The sequence below is a fragment of the Fistularia commersonii genome, chromosome 5, assembly GCF_037954325.1.
Source record: "Fistularia commersonii isolate RoL2024-O1a breed Wild chromosome 5, RoL_Fcom_v1.0, whole genome shotgun sequence".
NCBI classification, from domain to species: Eukaryota; Metazoa; Chordata; class Actinopteri; order Syngnathiformes; family Fistulariidae; genus Fistularia; species Fistularia commersonii.
This window is the reverse complement of record NC_141288.1, coordinates 2,729,369-2,750,457: the sequence shown is the minus strand read 5'-3', so window position 1 is coordinate 2,750,457 and position 21,089 is coordinate 2,729,369. Positions and strand designations below refer to the sequence as shown.

General features: G+C 47.9%; 2 protein-coding genes across 3 annotated transcripts; both read left to right on the top strand.

Annotated features, from left to right (window-relative positions):
* Positions 1–2,229: 2,229 nt before the first annotated feature.
* Positions 2,230–5,961, top strand: lum (lumican). Its single transcript, XM_086146422.1, has 3 exons — positions 2,230–2,760; positions 3,454–4,334; positions 4,596–5,961. The coding sequence occupies exons 2-3, from the start codon at positions 3,461–3,463 to the stop codon at positions 4,748–4,750; spliced, it is 1,029 nt and encodes a 342-aa protein (XP_086002548.1). The 5' UTR covers positions 2,230–2,760; positions 3,454–3,460; the 3' UTR covers positions 4,751–5,961.
* A 7,513-nt stretch (positions 5,962–13,474) lies between these two features.
* On the top strand, positions 13,475–20,173 carry kera (keratocan). Of its 2 annotated transcripts, none has more exons than XM_086146419.1 (3): positions 13,475–13,631; positions 18,376–19,243; positions 19,360–20,173. In XM_086146419.1, the coding sequence occupies exons 1-3, from the start codon at positions 13,626–13,628 to the stop codon at positions 19,527–19,529; spliced, it is 1,044 nt and encodes a 347-aa protein (XP_086002545.1). In that variant the 5' UTR covers positions 13,475–13,625; the 3' UTR covers positions 19,530–20,173. The 2 variants fall into 2 exon arrangements, with proteins under 2 accessions (XP_086002545.1, XP_086002546.1); XM_086146420.1 differs by lacking the exon at positions 13,475–13,631 and adding an exon at positions 17,068–17,217.
* The last annotated feature ends 916 nt before the right edge of the window (positions 20,174–21,089 follow it).

The following is a 21,089-nucleotide window of genomic DNA, read 5'->3' as shown; positions in this document are numbered from 1 at the left end:
CGAGAGACGACGTCTGCCATCTGGTCCAGAGGACGGGATGTGAGAGTAACCGGCAGACATCAACACCAGTGACTAAGCAAGATGACAAAGACTTTTCCAGCCTTCTGGAACAACGTGGGTCTGCGCGGATGCACTGCCAGCAGCAGTGGGCAGAGGAACGCCGACTCCAAATAAACAGATTCGGGGAGGCGTAGCAGGAAAATGCAAGCTAACGTGAGACAATTAACAGTATTCATGAAATGGTAAGTCTGTTTGTTGTTGTTGTTGTTGTCATGCTACATCCCATCACTCCACAAGTGGGTTAGCGCCTCGGCCTCACAGCAAGAGCATCCCTGGTTGGAAGGAGAGGGTCGGTAGTTGTATGTCTCTACAAGTGGTCCTGGGATTGACTGACGTGGTCCCGGGTGAACCCGACCTCCCCTGTTTGCTTGTCTTTGACTATCGGAGCCTCTCTTTTGCACTCTCTCCGAAACCGAAATTGATCGACCGGTCTCTCAACGCAATCGACCAAATTTTCGACGAAAACACAACAAAAGATGAGCCCTCCTGCCCCGACGTAACATTGTTAGCCGAATATACGACGGACCCCCGGGAGAAGTGGAGGGTTTATCCTTTCGCCGAAGATATTTACAGATTCATGCTAACAGGTATGCCGCTGTTTGGAGTTGGCGGTTTCCTGATGTATCGCAAAATACGGAAGAAACTACAAGTCATGGTTGAAGGAACGGGCCTCAAATGATAGGCGAGCGCTGTCGCAGAAAGGATGAGCGCTTGCCAAGGACGGATGCCAACTTGGAGAGTACCTTAGCACATGATTTGGGCTATTGCCTCAATGCACCCTGAGAACCAGTGAAGACTCAAGGCAGATGGAAAAAGGACTATGCCGGCCTCAACCCAAACAATGGTTATCTCCATTTCCCCCCCTGACACTGGCTTTGGGAGGCTGGTGTCTCTAAACTCTCCTGGAGGTCTTGTCTTGCAGACGAGCCTCCCTGCACGTGCAAGTCTCACGTACTGTTGTGATGTCTTATGTTGCTTATGTGTTGAGGTGATTTTTCCTAATTCCACACGGGCCCCCCTACAGAGCCTAGCTTGGGAGTGGCTTTTTGTTTCCTCTCCTTCCCCTTTTGTCTTCCTTTTTCATCACTTACATGCAACATAAATGCGAATGGTGCGAACGAAACCAGGTAGCCGATGGTTAGGTCGCAGGTAGAAGTTCATCAGTCTCCCATGACCCTTGATGCTCTTTTTAAGATCGCCCCCAAAACATCAGGAGTTAATGCTCCCAGCTAGCCGGCCGATAGCCCGCGGAAGACGAACGGGATGCTGGAAATGGACAAAAAATTTGGACCGGGCCGTTGGTCGGCCCAAGTTCTTTCAATAAGTCGTCGTCAAGATGTTCGGTAAACTCATAGCGAGGCGCTAACAAGGCGGACAGGAGCAACTCGGGGTTGGTGTCTGCACGCAGACTTGAAGAGCAAAGAATCGAACCGCCAACTTCCCGACTGGAGGGTCGCCAACGGCAAACACAGGAAACCCCTCGAGTTGCTCCCGATGGTACCTTGCATGACGGCTTCCCTGCCGTCACAGCGCGTGAATGGGTGAACGCGAGCCACGCTAGGGCGCTATGAGCAAAGACCAATTAACTTCTAGTCTTCAGAGGCTACTTTCCTTTGTCGCAAAACGCTATACGGTCGCCGAATGCTCATCTTGGGTTCTAGGGTGGGGGGACGGGGTTTGCATTGCGCAAAATAAGCACATGCGACTTTTAACTGGTCTCGGGGAAATCGGATATCTCAAGTCAGAATGCGGGGTATGAAGAGTTGTCCGCATGAGAAATGCTTCCAAGATGGTATCCGGGAATGGTATGTGAGTAGACTAACAGACTTGACTGAGACCAATTAAATCCAGGCGTCACCTCCCAGCAGGCTCCGACAGCGTGATGGACGTCCACCGACAAATGGAAGAAGCATTTGGCCACCTTCTCTCCTGCCCCCTCTCTTCCCTCCCCATTGTCACAAGACTTTCTCCATGGTTTTTGACCAAAATGTTTGGAGAATTCCAGATCCGACCAAAGTGATTTTACGTCGAAGGCATACGAGACGGATTCGATCGGGGTCGGTTCCCCCCCCCCCTCGCGGCGCGACGCTTTTTGTCTCCGACGGCGGAGGATGAGTGTTACGTAAGACTCCTCTGGCCGCCTCCTAACCTTCTCCCTCAGATTTTCCAAAGCTTTTATTCGCAGCTCCAGAGGTACAGTGGAATTTATTCTACTTGGTAACAGGCGTCTGGCTGAAATGGCAGCCAGGGATTGTTTTTTTCCACCCTTCTTCTTTATAAAAATTTTCCGCGGTGAAGTTTCTCGCTCGAACGCCGGGTCCGGTTCGAGAATCACCCGAACGCCTTAAAACCAAAAGGGGTCCGAAACGGAAAAGGGGGATAAACGGAGGGCGGACGCCCCCGGCCTCCGGGTGCCCGGGTAGCACCTGCACCTGCTCCCGGGTGGCAAACAGATCCCGGGGTCGTCCCTTTACGCCGACGACATCCTTAATTTCATTGACGCCTGCGTTCCAATTTGCTACCGAAGCCTCCCCCCGTCGTCCCCCCTCCTCCTTTCGGTGTTTCTCCCTCTACCCCTCTCTCTCTCTCCTCCCCCTCTCCCTTTCTCTTTCCCTCTGTATTTTTCTCCAGAGACCTCCAGTTTTTGTGTTCTTACCTACCGGCCCTCCAGCCCACACAGACGAAGAGGGAGAAGCACAGGTAAGCTCGGATACGGGGATTTGCAGATTTCCTGTTTGATTATTCGGATTATTCTGCGGGATTATCAGATGACGCGGGAGAAACTTTAACTCGCTATATTGCGGGAAAAAAAAAAAACAAAAAAAAACGCAGAATACCCCCGCCGCGGTAGCATCTTCCTCTCGGTTTCTGGGAACTTTTTCGACAGATTCCCGGGCGACTGGAGGCTTTGGAAAAACGATCCGCCGCTTCTTGGACCCGGCGTCCGTCTGCATTTTTTTTAAAAAGTCTGGAACGAATCATTCTGGTGTCGGTGAGTTCTAAAAAAAAAAAAAACGCCCGCGGCTCTGATATCTCTGTGCTTTTTTTCCAGCATATTTAGCAGGTTCTATCAACGGTCGCGTTATTATCTCTTATTTCTGGGCTCCCGGAACATCTGCCTCGCGTTACCGCCTCCATCCCCGCTCGAGGTGATGGAAGTGATTAACGGGGTCGACGTCGGCGGCCGGGGCTGCTTTCAAAAAAGAAAGAACCCGCTCGGTCGACGTGAACTCTTGACCGATTTCGAGCGAACGCCGAGGAGGGGAGGGGACGCGGGGATTCCGGAGAAACCTTTTTTTTTTTTTTTTCTCCTTCTCCTGAACTGCTCGTGTGAACCGACCGTCGCTACGATCTAACCGTCTCACCTCCTGTTTCTCCTCTCCGGATTTCTAGAGACGCCATGATTCCTCTCCGTTTGCCCTTGTTGGCCGTATTTGTCAGCGTGGCGCTCTGCCAGTATTATGATTACGACTACCCGCCCATGTCCGCCCGCGGGCCCTCCAGCGCAAACTGCAATCAAGAGTGCGAATGCCCGTACAACTTCCCCACCGCCATGTATTGCGACAACCGCAAGCTCAAGTTCGTTCCCGCCGTCCCGACGGGGATCAAGTACCTGTACCTTCAGAACAACCAGATCGACGAGATCAAATCCGGGGTGTTCGACAACGTCACCGCCGACCTCCGTTGGCTGGTGCTCGACAACAACCAGATCACCAACGCCAAGATAGCGGCGGGTACCATCGACAAGCTCACCGGTCTGGAGAAGCTCTTCTTCAGCCACAACGAGCTCACCGAGCCGGTCGTCCCGCCGTCGAAGGTCCTGGACGAGCTGAAGCTGATGAACAACAAGATAAACAAGTTCCCCACCGGACTCCTGAGCGACAAAGAGAATCTGACCAACGTCAACGTCCAGCACAACGAGCTCACGTCCGAGGCCATCTCCGGAGCTTTCAAAGGGCCGAAGAAGCTGCTGTCGCTGGACGTGAGCCACAACAAGCTGAAGAAGCTGCCCGCCGGCGTCCCCGGCTCGCTGCAGATCCTTTACGCCGACTACAACGACATCGACAGCGTCCCCGCCGGATACCTGGGCAAGCTGCCGGCTCTGCAGTACCTGAGGCTGTCGCACAACAAGCTGTCCGACTCCGGGATTCCGGCCGGGGTCTTCAACGTGTCGACGCTCGTGGAGCTGGACCTGTCCTTCAACAAGCTGCAGTCCATCCCCGAGGTCAGCGAGCAGTTGGAGCAACTCTACCTCCAGGCCAATCAGATCAATAGTGAGTGGCGACGGCTAGCGGTTAGCATCTTAACCCTTTCGCTACCGGCGCTTTCCCCCGCTAGCGGAGACGAATGCTTTTGGATGAACGCCGAGGCGGCGGCGGCGGCGGCGGCGGCTCCGTTTTCGCTGGATTTATCTCATAAATTTCACATCTACGAGCATGTTCGTGCATGGCTTACCCTTGACCCCGCCGGCTAGCGTCGACCGCTAGCCGGTCGGCTAGCCGCGTCATCTAACCGCTTTCCCCTCCCCTTTCCAGAGATCGAAATGTCGAGTTTCTGCAAGGAGGTGACGCCGGTCAGGTTCTCCAAGCTCAAACACCTGCGTCTGGACGCCAACAACGTGACGGTGCACAGCATGCCCTTCGACTACAGCCTATGCCTGCGTCACGCCTCGGAGCTCATGTTCGAGTAGCGACCTCCCCCGGGACGGATGACCCGCGTTCCGCGACCGCCGCTCAGCCCAAGGCCTTGTGGAATTCAACGTCATAATACTCCTCTCTTTATAGTAACCACACACTATCATGTCATATGCAAATCAGGGATACTGTAATGGCATCATAAACGATAAATCAATAGCCGGGGCAAATTAAGGGTACAATAGGTAGCATGGGAAGCTATTTATCACATCTTATGACACACAATATCTAGCGTCAAAACAATTTTTCATGTCCTGCCATTATTTGTAGATAGAAAAAGGGCAAGCGATTAACCCCCCCCCCCTCCTCCCCCCGAGGAAAAAAAAAAAAAAGCTTTAAACCAATTAAATACGCTAAAAAAAAAAAAATGCATATATTAAAAAAATAAATAAATTAAAAAAAAAAAAAAAAAAAAAAAACGTGGACGAGTAAACGCTTTGAATAAAACACACACTTCAAACATTCCGCGGCGACGCTCGTCGAGTGCCGACACGGCGAATAAAGTTGGCGTTTCCGGTGTCTCGTAACGTTGTTGTTCGTTTGTTTCGCACGTGTAATATAATGGGTGGAGCCGTTGCAGCGCAAAGGACCGGGAGGGCAGGGACTACATACTCAGTTTCCAGTGTAAAAAATCCTGATAGGAGAAGTAATAAATAGATTGTAAGATAGCAGTTGTATTTTCAGTGATTTAATTAGAACGATGCTAATACCTCGCGCCTTTGTCGTTGGTCGCCGGGAGCGCGCCGGGTATTACCGTTGAGTTTGGAAAGACGATCGACGGGTTTCAACGATGGGTGTTTCAAAACGAATGCAAAAAGAGAAGAAGAAATCATGTAAAATAGTCTTTTGTTTCGTTCTAAGCTAGCCGTATGCTGTCATAAGCGTCGCTCACTTGTATACATCCGCATTCCTTGCATGCAACCAATGGTGCCATTCTTTGATAATAAAGTAAAGCTTCTGCAGTGTCGCTGCTTCCATTGTTACATCGTCCAACGCGCTTCACGTAACACGGCCGGCGCCGCCACGCCGGCTAATTGCTAACGTTGTGTCGCTGGAATATCCCGTCTGTCTGGATTTTTTTTTTTTTTTTTTTTAATTTTTATTTTTTAATTTCATCATGACTTCTTTGTGGCCTTTGAATCGCTAACTGCCATGACTTTACTGTGAGGAAACCAAACACAGCTGAATAAACTATGTTTCCAACATATTTGTATGACATCGCTTTTTAATGTAATCCATTCATGACATGCAACGCCGATCGATAGCGCTCGCGTAACGTAATGCTAAGCTACTTATTCGGCGCGTCTCGGTGACGCCTTCTCAGATTTCGGTCGTCAATTTAAGGAAACGGGTCGTAAACAAAGACCAGACTAGCGGTTGCTAACGGTGAAGCGCTTCCACAGATGGTGTGTCCATCTCGACCGCGAGAAGGTTCCCCGTCACGCGGCGGCTACTTAGATAGCGCCGTCTCCATCGCGACAGCGTTTTCGCAGAAGTGCGAACACGCCCAGCCGGCCCGAAGGATGCTCTGAGGTAAGTAGCTGCACAGAAACACACGCATAAGCTACAGGAAGCGCGTCGTTTAGCGGAGCGTCATTAGCGCGTTAGCTTAAAATGTAGCGTACATGCGGCCAGATGTGAAACGGGCCTCGGCTGCTACCTGGGCTGCAACGCTTCAGCTGTCAAGTTGTTTACCGAGATTCGGGAAAGAGAAAGCCGGCTGTTATCGGACGGATAAAGGCCGCCTGTGTTTATCTTGGAGGTCTTTTCGTGCACCGCAGATGCAACGTTTATATCGTTTCTGTATTCCACTTCTGAGCCGCTCACTAGCGGAGGACGTCTCTCCTTCGTTTCCCTCCGCGCTCGCTTGCAGCTACAGTTCTGGTCCTGGAGGGATGCAAGGATTGCAGGGTTTTGCATGACACGGCTAAAAACCGGAGTCCTGTGCAGATCAGCTGTCTCAATAGACCACAATGTGAAATTGTTTATTTTTTTATTTTTTTTCGCTTCGCAGCAGCCTCCCGCTGAAACATTTCATTAAAAGAAAAATGACTATAAAATTTGAAAAAAAAAAAAAAAAAAAAAGTTTTCTGCATATCTGGCTCCTCCATCGCCGCCGCTCGCGGTCGCGCTAATAGATGTTTTCTATTACCCGCATTCTTGGAGATCCGATCGACAACGACTGCGCCGACCGGTTCCGACTGTTTCCCGCGAAAAAAAAAAGACGGCGGTCGGTGAAGATATTTTCCGCTTTCTACTTCTCGGCGGGTCAGAGAGGACTGGGAACCCGGTTCTGCCGGGGTCACCGTGGGATTTTTTTCTGGCCGGCCGCTAAAGGGTGAGGTGCTTTCGCTCCTGCAGTGATTGTTTTTGAGAAGTGAGTGTTTTATGGCGTGCTAGAGGGAAGGAGAACAATAAAACATTCCTTTGGTTTCCGCACCATTTTTTTCTTCTAAATGAGGAGGATTTCAGGGGCACAAAATAAGTCCTTATGGAGAAATAATGCAAGATGTTTCAAATATGGTTTGGCTTCTTAAAAAAAAAAAAAAAAAAAAGTATTTGCATAAAAAGAAAATTGCAGCGGGCGGCACGGTGGCGCGGCGGTTAGCGCTTCCATCTCGCGGCGAGGAGGTCTCTGGTTGGATTCCGACGGGGGCGGAGGGGGCGGGGGCTTTTTACGAGAGGCGTCTCCATGTTCTTCTCGTGTCTGCATGGGTTTCTACCAGGTTCTCCGGTTTCCTCACACAGTCCAAAAACATACAAGAGGTTCTTTGGCTACCCTACATCGGCACACATGGTTTTGTCTTTATATGATGTGCAAAGGAGAGAGAGAGAGGGAATGTCGTGATATAATTCCGCTTCTTACCCAATCACAGTTGGGAAACGCTTCGACCCCTCCAAGCCTGATCTGTGACGCTCGAAGCAGGATATTTAGCGTAGATAATGCGAATCAGAAAAACTTCATTTTATTTGTCCCCGAAGGACAATAAGGGGGCACATGGGGTAGCGGCATCAAAGTTGTGAGCATCACTAGTAATGTAAAAAAAAAAAAATAAATAAAAAATAAAAAATAAAAAATAAAAAATAAAAAATAAAAAATAAAATGAAATAAAATAAAATGAAATAAAAAAATAAATAAAAGAAAAAAAAATAGAGAAAAAGGAGAATATTATATATACGTATGTATGTATGTATACATACTAATATAAATAAATTACAAAATTGTGCAATTGTGCAAATTGTAGGTCCCCAATCGCTCATCCATATAATAAATATAGCATGAGCGGTATTATTACAATCGGCGAGGAGGTTGAGGGGTTCGCAGGGTTGCTGGGCATCGAGGAGATGGACAGAACGTTGCCCTTCTCCTCCAATAATTATCTCCTCGAGATGATGAATGAGTGAATGACAATCACAGCGTTAGCATATAGCATATAGCACTGCACCTCTGTTCATTCACCAGATACCATGCAATCCCTGTCAATATTCAAAATGATTAATAAAGATTTTTGTTCCTCTCCTCAAAAACATAACGATTTGACCGCCAAGCGATGCATGGATGAATAGCCAGAGAGTCACCTTTGAGTTTCGCCTGAACAACGGTGAAATATCGCTTTACGTTGCAGACCTGTGCGTCCGCTCACTCCATTGTCCTGCCCTTCTTCTCCAGCCAATCAGAGCCGGGCGCATCACGGAGGGCGGGTTCAATGGGCAGCGAGTGCTGAGGACCGCAGAGAAGATCCCCAGAACCCCGCCGCCGTCTCCGCAGAGCGTCTACCGCTGCAGAGCTCCGTCCCAAAGGACCGCAGCCACCTCCAAAAGCGAGGCGTGTAGAACCTTCAGACCGAAGATCTGGTTCTACCCGACCGCCGTTCGACTCCTCAGGGCCCGACAGGAGTTCACGTTCACCGACGACCTCGGAACAATCACCGTTACGCAACATTGACCTACCGTTACGCAACGGCGGTCAATGTTTACCTTTCCGTTCGCACGCTCTCTCATTAGCTCTTCTGATTAGCGCGTCGCTAAATTGCAATGTTTACATCCTCGCGGTGTCTTTCCCTCACAGCCGTCATGTATTTATTTGTATTCCATCCTTGCTAGGCTACCTATGTCCCCTCTGTTACTACTTGTATGCTATCCGGTAACGGAGAGCAAAGTACGCATGCCGTCGGACAGGGAATCACGTTTCCTCGCTGCGCGTACGACAATAAACACTTTGAATACTCGAAATGGAAACAAGCCGATAGCTACCGAGGAAGGCGGCTGCAAGGGCGTTGGTTTTCTTCAACACAAGACGGCCGCCGGAAAGGAAGGTTCGCCGAAGCTCACGAGAAAAAATTTGTCTTGCAATCCACTTGGATCGGTTGCAAGTTTTCATATCGGATCGATACGGAAACACGCATAAAACATGAGTTTCCTTTAGATAGCGCCGTGTGTAATAAATCTGTTGCCGTCGTCTTGGTAACGGCGCTGACGTCAACTCGACATTTTTCGCGCAAACAGCGACAGTACATGACACCATATAAAAAAACGCTTTTAAAGCTACGTTGATTTGAAAGGTGCCGTTCGTTTCCATTGTCAAAAAAACGCTTCCAAATGTCGGAATTTAATTCCACCAAGGTGTTTGCAATTAAATCCAGCTGTCGGGATCGGTTACACTTAAAAAACGGACCCACTTATATACATGAATAAAGGTTTTTGTCTCGTTTTAGGGGTAATTTAGCAGCGCGCCGTTTCCCTTTGCCATCCAGAAGTACAATAAATCAGGGGTTTACACTTGATACGTTCCAGGAAGCGATAATATTAGTCGTCGGCCGCAACAGTTAGCGCAGGTGACATGTTTGTTTAAACGGTTTCATTCACGTCTCACATGTTTTTATACGGCCGGTCGTACAGATTTCCAGTTGAGGAGAATTTCCTCCTCTTCCTCTCAAAGTCAACCTATTTAAATCCTGAGCGAGGCTCCTGCTGCCTCTGTCTAGACAATAAAGTCCTTCATAAAGCCAGAAGCCTGACATCCTCCCGCTCGAGACGATAAGTGAAAGCACAATCAGCTGTTGCTCCAAACCGGTTTCAGCTGTTCCCGGATTTCACCTGGGCTTTCACCCGTACCGTCGGCCCGTCCGTCTTTTTTTTTTTTCTCGCATCCCGATCACCTGTTAACTCCTCCGATGACCGCCGCCCGTTTCTGCGCGGGTGTAGACACGGACGCTAAGATGTCTAGGCAAGGAACATCTTTATCCCCGATGTGCTTCTTGATACTACTTTTCATTGCAGAATAAAAGTTTGGGAGGAACTCCGTTTTTACCTGTTGGCTAATGCTTGCCAATATGAAGGGGAAAAAAAGGTGCACGTTCATCAAATAGCGCTCTCGCTGCAACGGCGGCAGAGCAAAGCGCTCATCGGGACGCTTCAACATGCAGAGGAGTCAAGAAATTGACCTTCTGATCGTTTCCGCCTTCGCTTTACTGCCGCGCTTAACTCTGTCGCGCCGTTTCGCGCATAGGCTACCACAAGCTAGCCCTTGAAAAAGAAAACAGCCAGAAACAGAAGGTTTTTCGGGAGGAAACGAGCAAACTCGGCAGAAGCGTCGCACGCCGCCTGCAAAAAGAAAGCCGCATTTAAAAGAAAATAGGATTCCCATCCAAATTCATTGCGACACAAGGTATTATTTGCGGTGAGCGGCTAACTAAAGAAGCTAAAATACCCTTAAAACATGAATAATTAATAAGTACCTTTTGCTCGCTCGAAGCGATCTCAGACAAAACTGTTCTCAGTTCTTCTACCTCAGTGGTGGAACAAACTTCCGGAAGCAACAAGACTAGCGTCATCTCTCTCAACCTTTAAAAACAGGTAAAAACTTTTCTCTTTCAGGACTTTTTACTGCGCTGATGCTTGAGCTGCCCCAGATCAGGTTAGGCACCAAGTTAGGCTATGAAGTGTGTGTGTGTGTGTGTGTGTGTGTACGTATGTGTATGTCTTTGTCTTAAAAAGAGAAAAAAAAAAAAAAAAAACTAACCCCAGCTTACTCTTCTGTATATTTCCTATGCATCTTGTATTTGCAAGTGTTATTTGCAGTCCGTATGTCCTCTATTGTAAGTCGCTTTGGATAAAAACGTCTACCAAATGTAATGTAATGTAATTTTTCATTTTTTTATGATGGTGTTAAATGATTGATATAAAGTGGGATTGTTATATTCAGATTAAATAGTGTGAAATGATAAGTTTTTATTTGAACCCCTGCGTGTTGGAAACATTTTCATGCATAAAAAGGAACGGCTTTACCAGGGGACCAAATGGTGCCAAATAAAAGCTCCTTATCGCTAACTCTCCCATGACAACCTCTGCTTGGAGTGGATCCAAACAGCCCCACTCGTCAGGCCATCAACAACAACTACCTCCGCCTCCGGGGGCAACATCTGGGTGAATGCTGGTGCGACTTCAGTTGAACCGAGGGCTGATTTCACAACCAAATGGCAACCAGCGGTGCCAGGGTATTTCTCCGGGAAGACCACGGGCTCTCTACCCCAGCTGCGAACCGCCTGTTCATCTGAATCTTCGGTAAGAGGCACTTTTGTAGTCAGGACATCGGCGATGGCGTGACATACTCAAGCGGTTCCCTTTCAAAAAGTTGTCCAGGTTTGCTCGACCGCTACGGGGCTAACGTAGAAGATTAGCGGCTACAATTTCCAAAAGGGGGAAACGTAATCACCGTTTTGCCCATTTGCTTTTTTTCCGTGCGAAGGTTCGAGGAGGAACCATCGACGGCTACTCGTCGCTACGACGTCGGGTGAAGGACGGTTTTAGGTGAAGCAGGTCAAAGAACGTCGCTGTTCCAGAAAAGCGGATTTTTGCTAGGTACTCTCTGATGCTCTGCTTGAGAAAGACATTGGGTTTCAAGTCCAGTTGCCGAGACAAAAAGAATTCACCATGACCTGGATGACTGAGAACCTCCACAGACAATATTGATATGGGAATCAATATCTTATTCTATCTTAAATACTGTCATTGGATTATTCTTTATCTATACGGCCTATCCTGCGCTGGAGTGCAGGAGTCAACCCCAAGTGGGCGAGAGGCAGGGTCGACTCTGGACGGGTCGGCAGACCATCACAGGGCCAAAGACAGAAACATGCAACCACCGTTCACTTTTCTCGGCAGTTCAGGGTCTCCAATGAACCTCCTGCATGTTTTTGGACGGCGGGAGGAAACCGGAGGTACCAGGAAGCTTCTTGGAAGCGTTGACGGCACCAAACAACTAGAACCGCTAAGCTAGAGATCTTCCTATCTTAGGGTACGTATCTGAAGGTTGGACTTGTCCGATCATCCGCTGGGCTGCCGGTTCAGAGTCTGAACATGGAAGGATGTCCGAAGCTGACTTCGAGGAAGCGTCGGACGAATTCTCCCGCTCGTCTTCGGAGAGCGAGATGAAAATACGACTTGCGGCGGACGCCCGCATACTTCAAGGGTGCCGTAAGAAGTGGTGAAGAGAAACATCTCCTGAATGAAACCAATATGCACAAAAAAAAAAAAGAATCAACCCAAAAAAAAAATGGAGATAAATTATTTTAAAGAAGAATGCGTGACTGAAGTGCTTTCAAACCGCAGTCATCCATCCATGTCACGGTTAATCACTGTCAAATCTTATCGTAGCAACTGGATTTCATTTTTTTTTTCCTCCCTTGAAGACGTTCCTGCTCTCGACCGAGGGGCCTCTTCGGTCCTGCTGCTCCGCGGGGAATTTGTGATATATTACTCCTGGTTTCGGGGTTGGCCTTCGGTCAAAGTAGCGATAGCTCGTTACGCTAATGAGTTGGTTGTTTGGGGAACAACGGTATGACTCAGGTGAGTCCCTAAAAGTTGCACCTGTGGTGAAAGTAACAAGGTAACAAGGTGCTCATTAACTCGCTAATGGACAGATTGTAGGTCTTTCTAACTCCGACCAAGACAGTCTTGACCCCAAAACTCCCCAAGGTCTAGTGGACGTGAAGAACGTCTCCAAGGGAGGAAAAAGTCGGAGAAGGTTCTCGGGCATCCGGGTCGCTTCCGGCCGTTGTCGAACGCCGTCATTCATCGAGGCATTCGATTTCTAAAGTGCCTTCACGACTCACGTTGGACCTGAGATGTTCACTTGCACACTACCGATCTATCAAGTTGTCAAATATACCCGGGGAAGGCGAATACCGACTAACAAACTCCGCTGACCGGCTCCACGGACGTCCCGCAGCTAGCTGATGCTCATCCTGATGTAGTCAAGGAAACTTGGTTCTCTAAATCAGGCAGTAATACGATATCACCGACAGGCCCGGTGCGGAAAAAAGAAGCCGCAAAGGGATTGTGGGGTTGTAAACTCTCGCGTAAAGACTCGGGTGTGAGTTCAAACCCTCTGTAACGTCACCTGACGGTAAAAAAAGAAATGAAGAAAAAGAAAAACAACGGCGGGTTCTGCTGGGCGAAACGAGCCGTAAACCGGCGGTGCACCCTTCCCCCCGGAGAGATGGGCACCTCCTTCGCTGCAGACCAAATTGGTAAGGAGGGTGGGAAGATTGACTTCACTATCTTCACACACACACACACACGCACACACACATACACAAACAGTCAGGACTAAAAAGGTAGAAAAAAAAATTGCTGGACTTGCAGAAAAGTAGGCGACACTGATTCTGAAAGGGACATCCCAACTCGTACGCAATCATCCTCCCACCAGAAGCACTTGCTCCAACCTCTCGGTGCAGCTGACACAAATCCAAGGTGCAGCCTTTGGGGAATCGAAAAAATAGCGGTTCTCCACACGTCCCGGTAACCCAAAACCGTGGACCTTCAGAGGAGGAACTCACCGGGGGAACAGGAGCATCAGACCTCACCTGGATGCAGGTAAAGAGGATCTTCTCTTTATTTTGTTGTGGCGGGGAGGAGAAAAAACTGCACGGATGTGATGTGTCTTTTTTTTTAAAATGACGCTAAAAGTGACAAATTGAGCTACAATTAAATGAAATAATGATATAGTCAATAAGTCCGCCGGTGTCGACTCGTCCCATTCACATTTTACTTTATGCTGGGATGATGCGCTGCGATTCCAAACGCCAGTTTTGCAGTCAAAGCTCAGGTCTGAGGACGAATTAAAACAAACCTCAGCGTTTCCACATTCATGTTGGAAAGTCGTGTTCGCCGCCAGACGTGTTTTCTTTTTTTTTTTGTTCGGCTTCGGATCCCCCCTCCGAAACTCATGAATTAGATTTCACTCAAAAAAAAAAAAAAAAAAAAAGGGACTGGAGCCGATCCCGTGAAGTCATGCAGCCCGAGTGTAACCCGTCGTGTAATTAACATACCTGGCCCCGGACGCAAAGCCTCCGGCAGAAAATTAGCATCATCATATTCCCCCTTTTGCATGTGTTTCTTCTTAGCCCGCGAGCCAGAATGTGGCAAAGATCTGTATTCGGTATTCACGTGTGTTCCATTTCGCAGAGAGGGTCGCTCCGCAGCCGGTGCGTGTCCTCGCAAAAAGCGCGACGCCGACTTTCACATCCTCGTAAAAAAAAAAGCCAAAGTGTTTTCATCGCGTGTCGCGCGGTGATCTCAGCGAGCGCCGATTTCGTCGCGGAGGTTTTTTCGGCGGCGTCTGTTGTCTGAGCGCCGTCACTTTCCCCACAGCTTTCTGTGTGATCAGCATATTAGCTAACCGGCTAAGGAACGATGTGCTATGAGCTAACTAGCAGCTATGCGCTAATTGAGAGCCCTGATGAATAATGCCAGGTACACTTTGCATAAAGGTGTGCACATTGACTTACTTCCAAATAATTTGATATAAAATGCTGGATCTTTCTTTGCTTTATTTTATTTTTAGGCGTCACAACCCAATAGATAGTTAGATAAAGCACCGACTTCTACGGAGTCGCTAACGCTCTCTACAAAGTGACGTGGAGTTGAAAAGACAACCCAACGCAAACAGCGAACCGCCATAATTGTAGTTTTCAAGTGGAATCCGCTTCCCCGAAGCCTTTAATAAGTTGCCTCTGCGTTAATTTGCAGTTTCTGCTCGCTACGATAAGCCGCAGTTGAGTGTGATACCGGATTCCGGCCTCCCTGCGCCGAACCTTGACTGAACGGCTTCCACTCCCGCGGTAAAGATGAGGCCGCCGACCGGCCGCCACTCAAGACATTTCACGTCGCAGCGGAGTCGCGCTTTCGTATCGAGCGTCTTCTTCCAGAGGCGACGTGGGGCCGGATTTCGTTTGAAAATAAAGAGTTAAACTCCGCTCTTGGCATTTGGCGACCGATAGCAAGTCAATAAACACAAGATGTGACTCGAAGTGACTCATAACAGGAATTTCGGAAGGCGGAGTTTAGATGAGAAAATGAAGTGGACTCATTTAGAAATTGAAAATGATATTTTTTTGTGGAAGTTCAACGTGCCAACGTCGTTAAATCTTTCCCCGGAGGCTCGGTAGGAGGTAATAGACGACTTAAAAGGTTCGGACTTAAAATCCCGGCCCCGAGTCAGAAGGCTTTTCAGCCTCTCGTCCGCCATGACATCACCCCGACCCTGACATTCCAAGTAGATTAGATTCTTTCCACTCGAATGCAACGGCGTGGACAGCAGCTGCGGCAACAGCGCCGGAACCGCGCACGTAAAAAACGTGTTCGGATCAGGACGGCCCGGCCGCGCACGTCGCGGTGATCGGCGACTCCGCGCAAATGACATCGGGCGTGTGGTTGCGCAGATGTGACCGCGTGAAGACGCATTTTATTTTCTTTTGGATTCCGTCTGCGGCGCCCGGGACTTCATTAGAAAACCTGGAAGCGCCGATATCGAGGCGAAAAAGCTTGTCGATGCAATCAATTAGATCCTTGGAGAGAAAACGAATCTGAAATTGGCCGAAATTGGAGTTGGCGGGTCAATTTTAAAAGAAATAAATCTAAAAAATTAGGAATCGTCCAAGAAGACAACTGGTGCACGTCTAAGTAAAACCAGCTGGTTTTGACATTTCTTTCTCGACGTGACGGATAAGCTAACAGCTACCGCTACGATGCGCTCGGGACCACCGAGGGCAGCCGTCGCGCAAATGGAAATCTTTTTGAGAAACCGTAAATCTGAGGTGGAATCGTGGTTGTTTACAAGCACGGCGTAGTAAATACAGCAGGACCTCTAATGGGCTTTGCGTGTCTGGTGGTGGATATGTGTCGCTCCCGTCCTCACACAAGTCGGAGGGGATTATCCTGTTGCATTGCAGCCTTTGCCGTCATCGCTACAAACCAGCGCGATCTCAATCCCGACGGCGGCGAGCTTCTACCGAAACGGTTCGCCCTGAACCGTCGTGCGGTGCAATCCCATGGGATTAAGCGTGACCTATCTCACATAACAGTGTACCTGCGAGCTCCGCTTTGTCCCTGCGTGTGCTAGTAGTGCGTCATCTTCGTCCTTGACTGCGCCGGTAGTCTTCTCACAACTTCTACCGTCCTTCAGCCCTGAAGTCCGTTACGTGTCAGTCGGTACTCGGCCAAATTCCGCAGCCGTGCGTTCCCGTGGCAACAATAGCCGAGACTTGTGTTTTCACACGCATCTCAAGTACAATGAGGTCGTGGATATTTGGGCGTACCGTGATTTCCGGACGATAAGCCGCGACTTTTTTCACTTAAACACGAGCTTCCGCGAGCTCGCGCCGCTAAAATATTTCTCCTCGTCACATCGGACCGACGAAACGACCGGGAAATTCTGCGTCCGTTCAACTCCGACTTTGACGGTTTTAGCGCGCAGGAGGAAGCCCGAGATAGCGACCAGCTAGTGCTCAATAGTCCGGAAATCACGGTACATTGACCCGCATTAGATACCGTACTAGCATTTGTGGCTTTGGTCAGATCGCACGCAGTAGCGAGGCATGCAAAGATATTTCCAAGACGAATCCCCCCGGCGATTCCTGACCTTGGATTTGTCGGACCGACAAGATCCGGTTCTGGTCACCCGGCTCTTCATGACCCGACACCTGGGGCCCGATGTACGAGAACTTGGACACTACAAACTCCGTGGTTAACATAGGCTGATTAATTGATGCTGATCGCACGGTGGACATTGGCTGAACTAAATAGCTCAAAGGTCAGGGAGGACGCTTGGGGATTTGTTACTTTGGAAGAGATCAAGCACACCAACCGAGGAAGGAAGGGTTGAGCGCCGGGATATCGGCGAAGGAAAGACCTCTCAAAGTGGGCCACGGCCCAAGTGCTGAAAAGGCTTTGCACACAACTTACCTCCACAGGATTATGACCTTTGAGCCTTTGGACAGCTGATTGGACCAAAGAAGCCTTGATGTCATCGTGAGTGGCAGCTTGGCACAGGGTGAATGAACACCTGGTACAAATAAAGGGAAGGCAGAGGTACGGCCACATCAGTTCAGACTCCGGGAACGCACTCGATAAGTTGCTTGAGAGAGAACGCGGTGCAATTTTACAAGCGGCGAAGCTCAAGGTAAGTTTTTTTGTTGCTTTTTTTGTTAAAAAGGTAGATACGTTTGCAATCGACAGGGTGCGCGGGCTTTCAAATTTATGTGCTGTTATTCCCAAAGGGGTAGCGCAAGTGGTGCTTTCATCTTCTGCGCCGCAGCTTGCACTAAATCTAGGCGGCGGCGACGGTTTGACCCCTGTGCGGTGGGAAAGCAGGTGTGCCGGCCCCGTCTTTGAAGCGCAACCGTCCGGGGGAAACGCGCATCCAGCCCCGAAATGACTTCCAGACAAACGCCGAGTGCATCAAGAATTTAAACAAGCACCAGATGGCAGCTGTAAAGAATGGAGTAAAATCTCGAGATATGCTTGGATAGAAAACGGCAGTGCGCACTTCATAAATATTTAATTTTTTTTTTTTTTTTAGTTTCCGCACCGAAACATATGCATAAGTATGAGCCGCCTCGCTTGTATACTGTCCTCGTGAATGCGCGCAAAGGTTTTATTGAATGTGGATATCCTTGCATTGGTGTTAACGTGCTAGATTTACGCGCGGCCGAATCAAAGCGGCCATATGCGCGGCTCTGCAGGCTCGCATCTCTTTGTTGGATCGCACCTTTCAAGCGGATCGCACGCTAATCGGGTCTAAACATCGGCAGGCTGCTCTAATCCCATTAAAGTTGACCTGATCCTACATCCTGTCTGGACTTGTGGCAAGCAGAGGGATGACCCAGAAAGAGCAGCACATACTTGCAATGGTAGCGGCTACTTCTTACATTTATCCATTAATTAGGCACAAGCATACAACTCCAGTGACATTATAAGTCACTGGAGTTGTATGCTTGTGCCGAATTTAGGGCCAATCTCAACTCCAAAGAAATCTGGAATTATCTTATGATGTTCTAGGATGTGAAAACCCTTATGTGAGTCTGCAAGTAAACAATGGAACTGTGGCTAAGTTCTGGAATACATACATGTATCCATACGTATTTTTATGTAGAACCGTAAAAACATGGTAATCGACTGCACTTGTTGAAAAGACAAAGTTAGCTGAGGGAATACATGCTGGCAGAAAGTTGTTGGTCGTCGATGAGGCATTCATGCGGGGGTTGTCTGCGACGGCGATGAAGTGCAAATAAATCAATCATGTTTTCTTTTTCTTTTTCTTTTCTCCCTTTTCTGATAGAACAAAATGGCATACATCCCGAGCCTGCTCTGCATCATGTTCCTGGCCGGGCCTGTTCTCAGCCAGGACATGCCCTATGAGGAACAAGTGGTCCAGCTGCAAAGTTGCCCTGAAGCGTGCCGCTGTCCCCCTCATTTCCCCCGTGCCGTCTACTGCGACAACAAAGGGCTGAAAAGCATCCCCAAAATTCCTCCGTACACATGGTACCTCTACCTCCAGAACAATCTCATTGAAGTTCTGTCGGCGGATGCTCTGCAAAACGCCACACAGCTGCGCTGGCTGAACCTGAACCACAACAAAATCACAAGCGAGGGAGTGGAGGAAGGGGTCCTGAGCAGGATGCCCCACCTGGTGCACCTCTTCATGGACGACAACCTCTTGTCTTCCGTGCCGTCGCCCCTGCCGGTCGGCCTGGAGCATCTACGCCTGTCTCGCAACCGCATCTCCAAGATCCCCGCCGGCGTCTTCTCGCGTCTGAACAAGCTGAACCTCTTGGATCTCCAGGGGAACAAGCTGATGGACGACGCCGTGACCTCCGTGAGCCTGAAGGGCCTCCGCAACCTAGTGCAGATCAACCTGGCCAAGAACCAGCTCAGCAGCATGCCCCTGGGGCTACCGCCCACCACCACTCAGCTTTTCCTGGACGGCAACAACATTGACAAGATCCCGGCGGGCTACTTCAAGGGGCTGCCCAAAATGGCGTTCCTTCGGCTGAACCACAACAAGCTCGGGAGCGGCGGAGTTCCCAAAAACATCTTCAACATCTCCAGCATGCTCGATCTGCAGCTGTCCCACAACCAGCTGACGGAGGTGCCCCTCATCCCCTCGGGTCTGGAACACCTTCACCTCGACCACAACAACATAAAAAGTAGGTCCTGCAGCGCTTAGCGCCGAATGCTACGTGTTGGAGTCCCACACCGGATTCTGAGAGTTGGATGTAACTTTGGGTATGTCCTAATGGTCCTTTCCCTTTGCTCTCCACAGGCGTTAGCGGCTCCAACATGTGCCCCGTCGCCGTCGACGCCATCGACGACGCCGTCAACGAAAGCGTCCCCCGCTTACGTTACCTCCGACTGGACGGCAACGAAATCACGCCACCCATCCCGCGGGACGTCATCCTGTGCTTCCGTCTCCTCAGATCCATCGTGATCTGAAGCTCGTTTCGGGAGGGGGAAAAAAAAAAAAAAAAAAAGGGCTGAATCGACAAAAAAAGTTTGGACACTCTTGTGCTAAAAGTCGACATGTGTAATAACTGCATGTTTATCTTTGTTTTTATTCCATTTTTTTTTTTTTTTTAGGGAAAAGAACATTTTTCACGTACAAAGAACATCCGTTTGAGCAGTTTAATCAGTTGTTGTGCCTTATGTCGGTTTCAAAAGTCTGCATTTCCACAAAAGAAGTTCATAATCTAACGTTTTAGTGATGTAGTAGAAGATTGTGTATTTGTACATCAGCGGGAGGGGGGGGGGGGGGGGCTTTGGCATTTCATTATCAAACGGAAATAGATTTAAAATGCTTTTCTATCTTTGTAGGGGAGGGCGGTGATTTCTATTTATACACGGGGCAGAGGAATTTTCTTTCTTACCTAAAGATAGCGGCATAGACGATGACATTTGTAATCCGACATTTGTACCGCGGGCGATTTATTTGTATTTAATATCGGGGTCCGGTGGACGTTCACGGCGGGAAAACCTCTTCATATTTTATATATAAAAATAAAAACATCTGTAAAACAACACCGAGCTGATGACGCCGTTTGAATTGTTCTCAATTTGATTAAAACTTTTCTGAAAATGAATGTGTCGCTGTTGTGGTATTTGTATACAACTACACCTTCCACCAAACCGCTCAATTTATAGGGATATTAAAATTGCAGGTGCTGAAAATGTTTTGAAATTTAATTCATTTTCATTACACTCTACATACTGTACATATACACTATACACAGTGTATATTTACATACTAAATATTTACAGTATACACACTGTGCATATATATATATATATACACTATACATGCATATGTTTGCATAAATACAATGAATATATTCATTGTACATGCTTTATGTATTGTGTGGATACACACATTGAACATATTGGGATACACACTGCTGCCAGATAATGTGCACATACTTTAAATATACAGGACTGTCTCAGAAAATTATAATAGTGTGATAAAGTTCTTTATCTTCTGTAATGCAATTACAAAAACAAAAATGTCATACATTCTGGATTCATTACAAATCAACTGAAATATTGCAAGCCTTTTATTATTTTAATATTGCTAATTATGGCTTGACATCTTAAGAAAACTCAAAAATCCTATCTCAAAATATTAGAATATCATGAAAAAAAGTAATTTTTGTTTTTTTAATTGCATTACAGAAGATAAAGAACTTTATCCCAATATTCTAAAAAATTAAAAAATTTAAAAAAAAAAAAAATTGCATATATATATATATATATGTATATATGTATATATATAATATATATGCACTTTACATAATCTATTACAATTCTGATTCTTATAGACACTACACACATCCCCGCTGTTTGTAATATGCATACCATATAAATGTGTACATATGTATAATCTGCACTGTGATACACTGTGTATATTGTACAGAATGCATATATATATATATATATATATATATATATATACACAGTTTACATTCCTTGTTTTAAATAATATTTACAGTGTATATTTACAGT

Bases quoted from the DNA above. Each gene is read 5' to 3' on its own strand.
- kera (XM_086146419.1), top strand. The intron at 19,244-19,359 runs GTAGGTCCTGCA...TGCTCTCCACAG, and splicing joins CGACCACAACAACATAAAAA to GCGTTAGCGGCTCCAACATG.
- lum (XM_086146422.1), top strand. From the start codon at position 3,461: ATGATTCCTCTCCGTTTGCCCTTGTTGGCCGTATTTGTCAGCGTGGCG. The intron at 4,335-4,595 runs GTGAGTGGCGAC...TCCCCTTTCCAG, and splicing joins CCAGGCCAATCAGATCAATA to AGATCGAAATGTCGAGTTTC.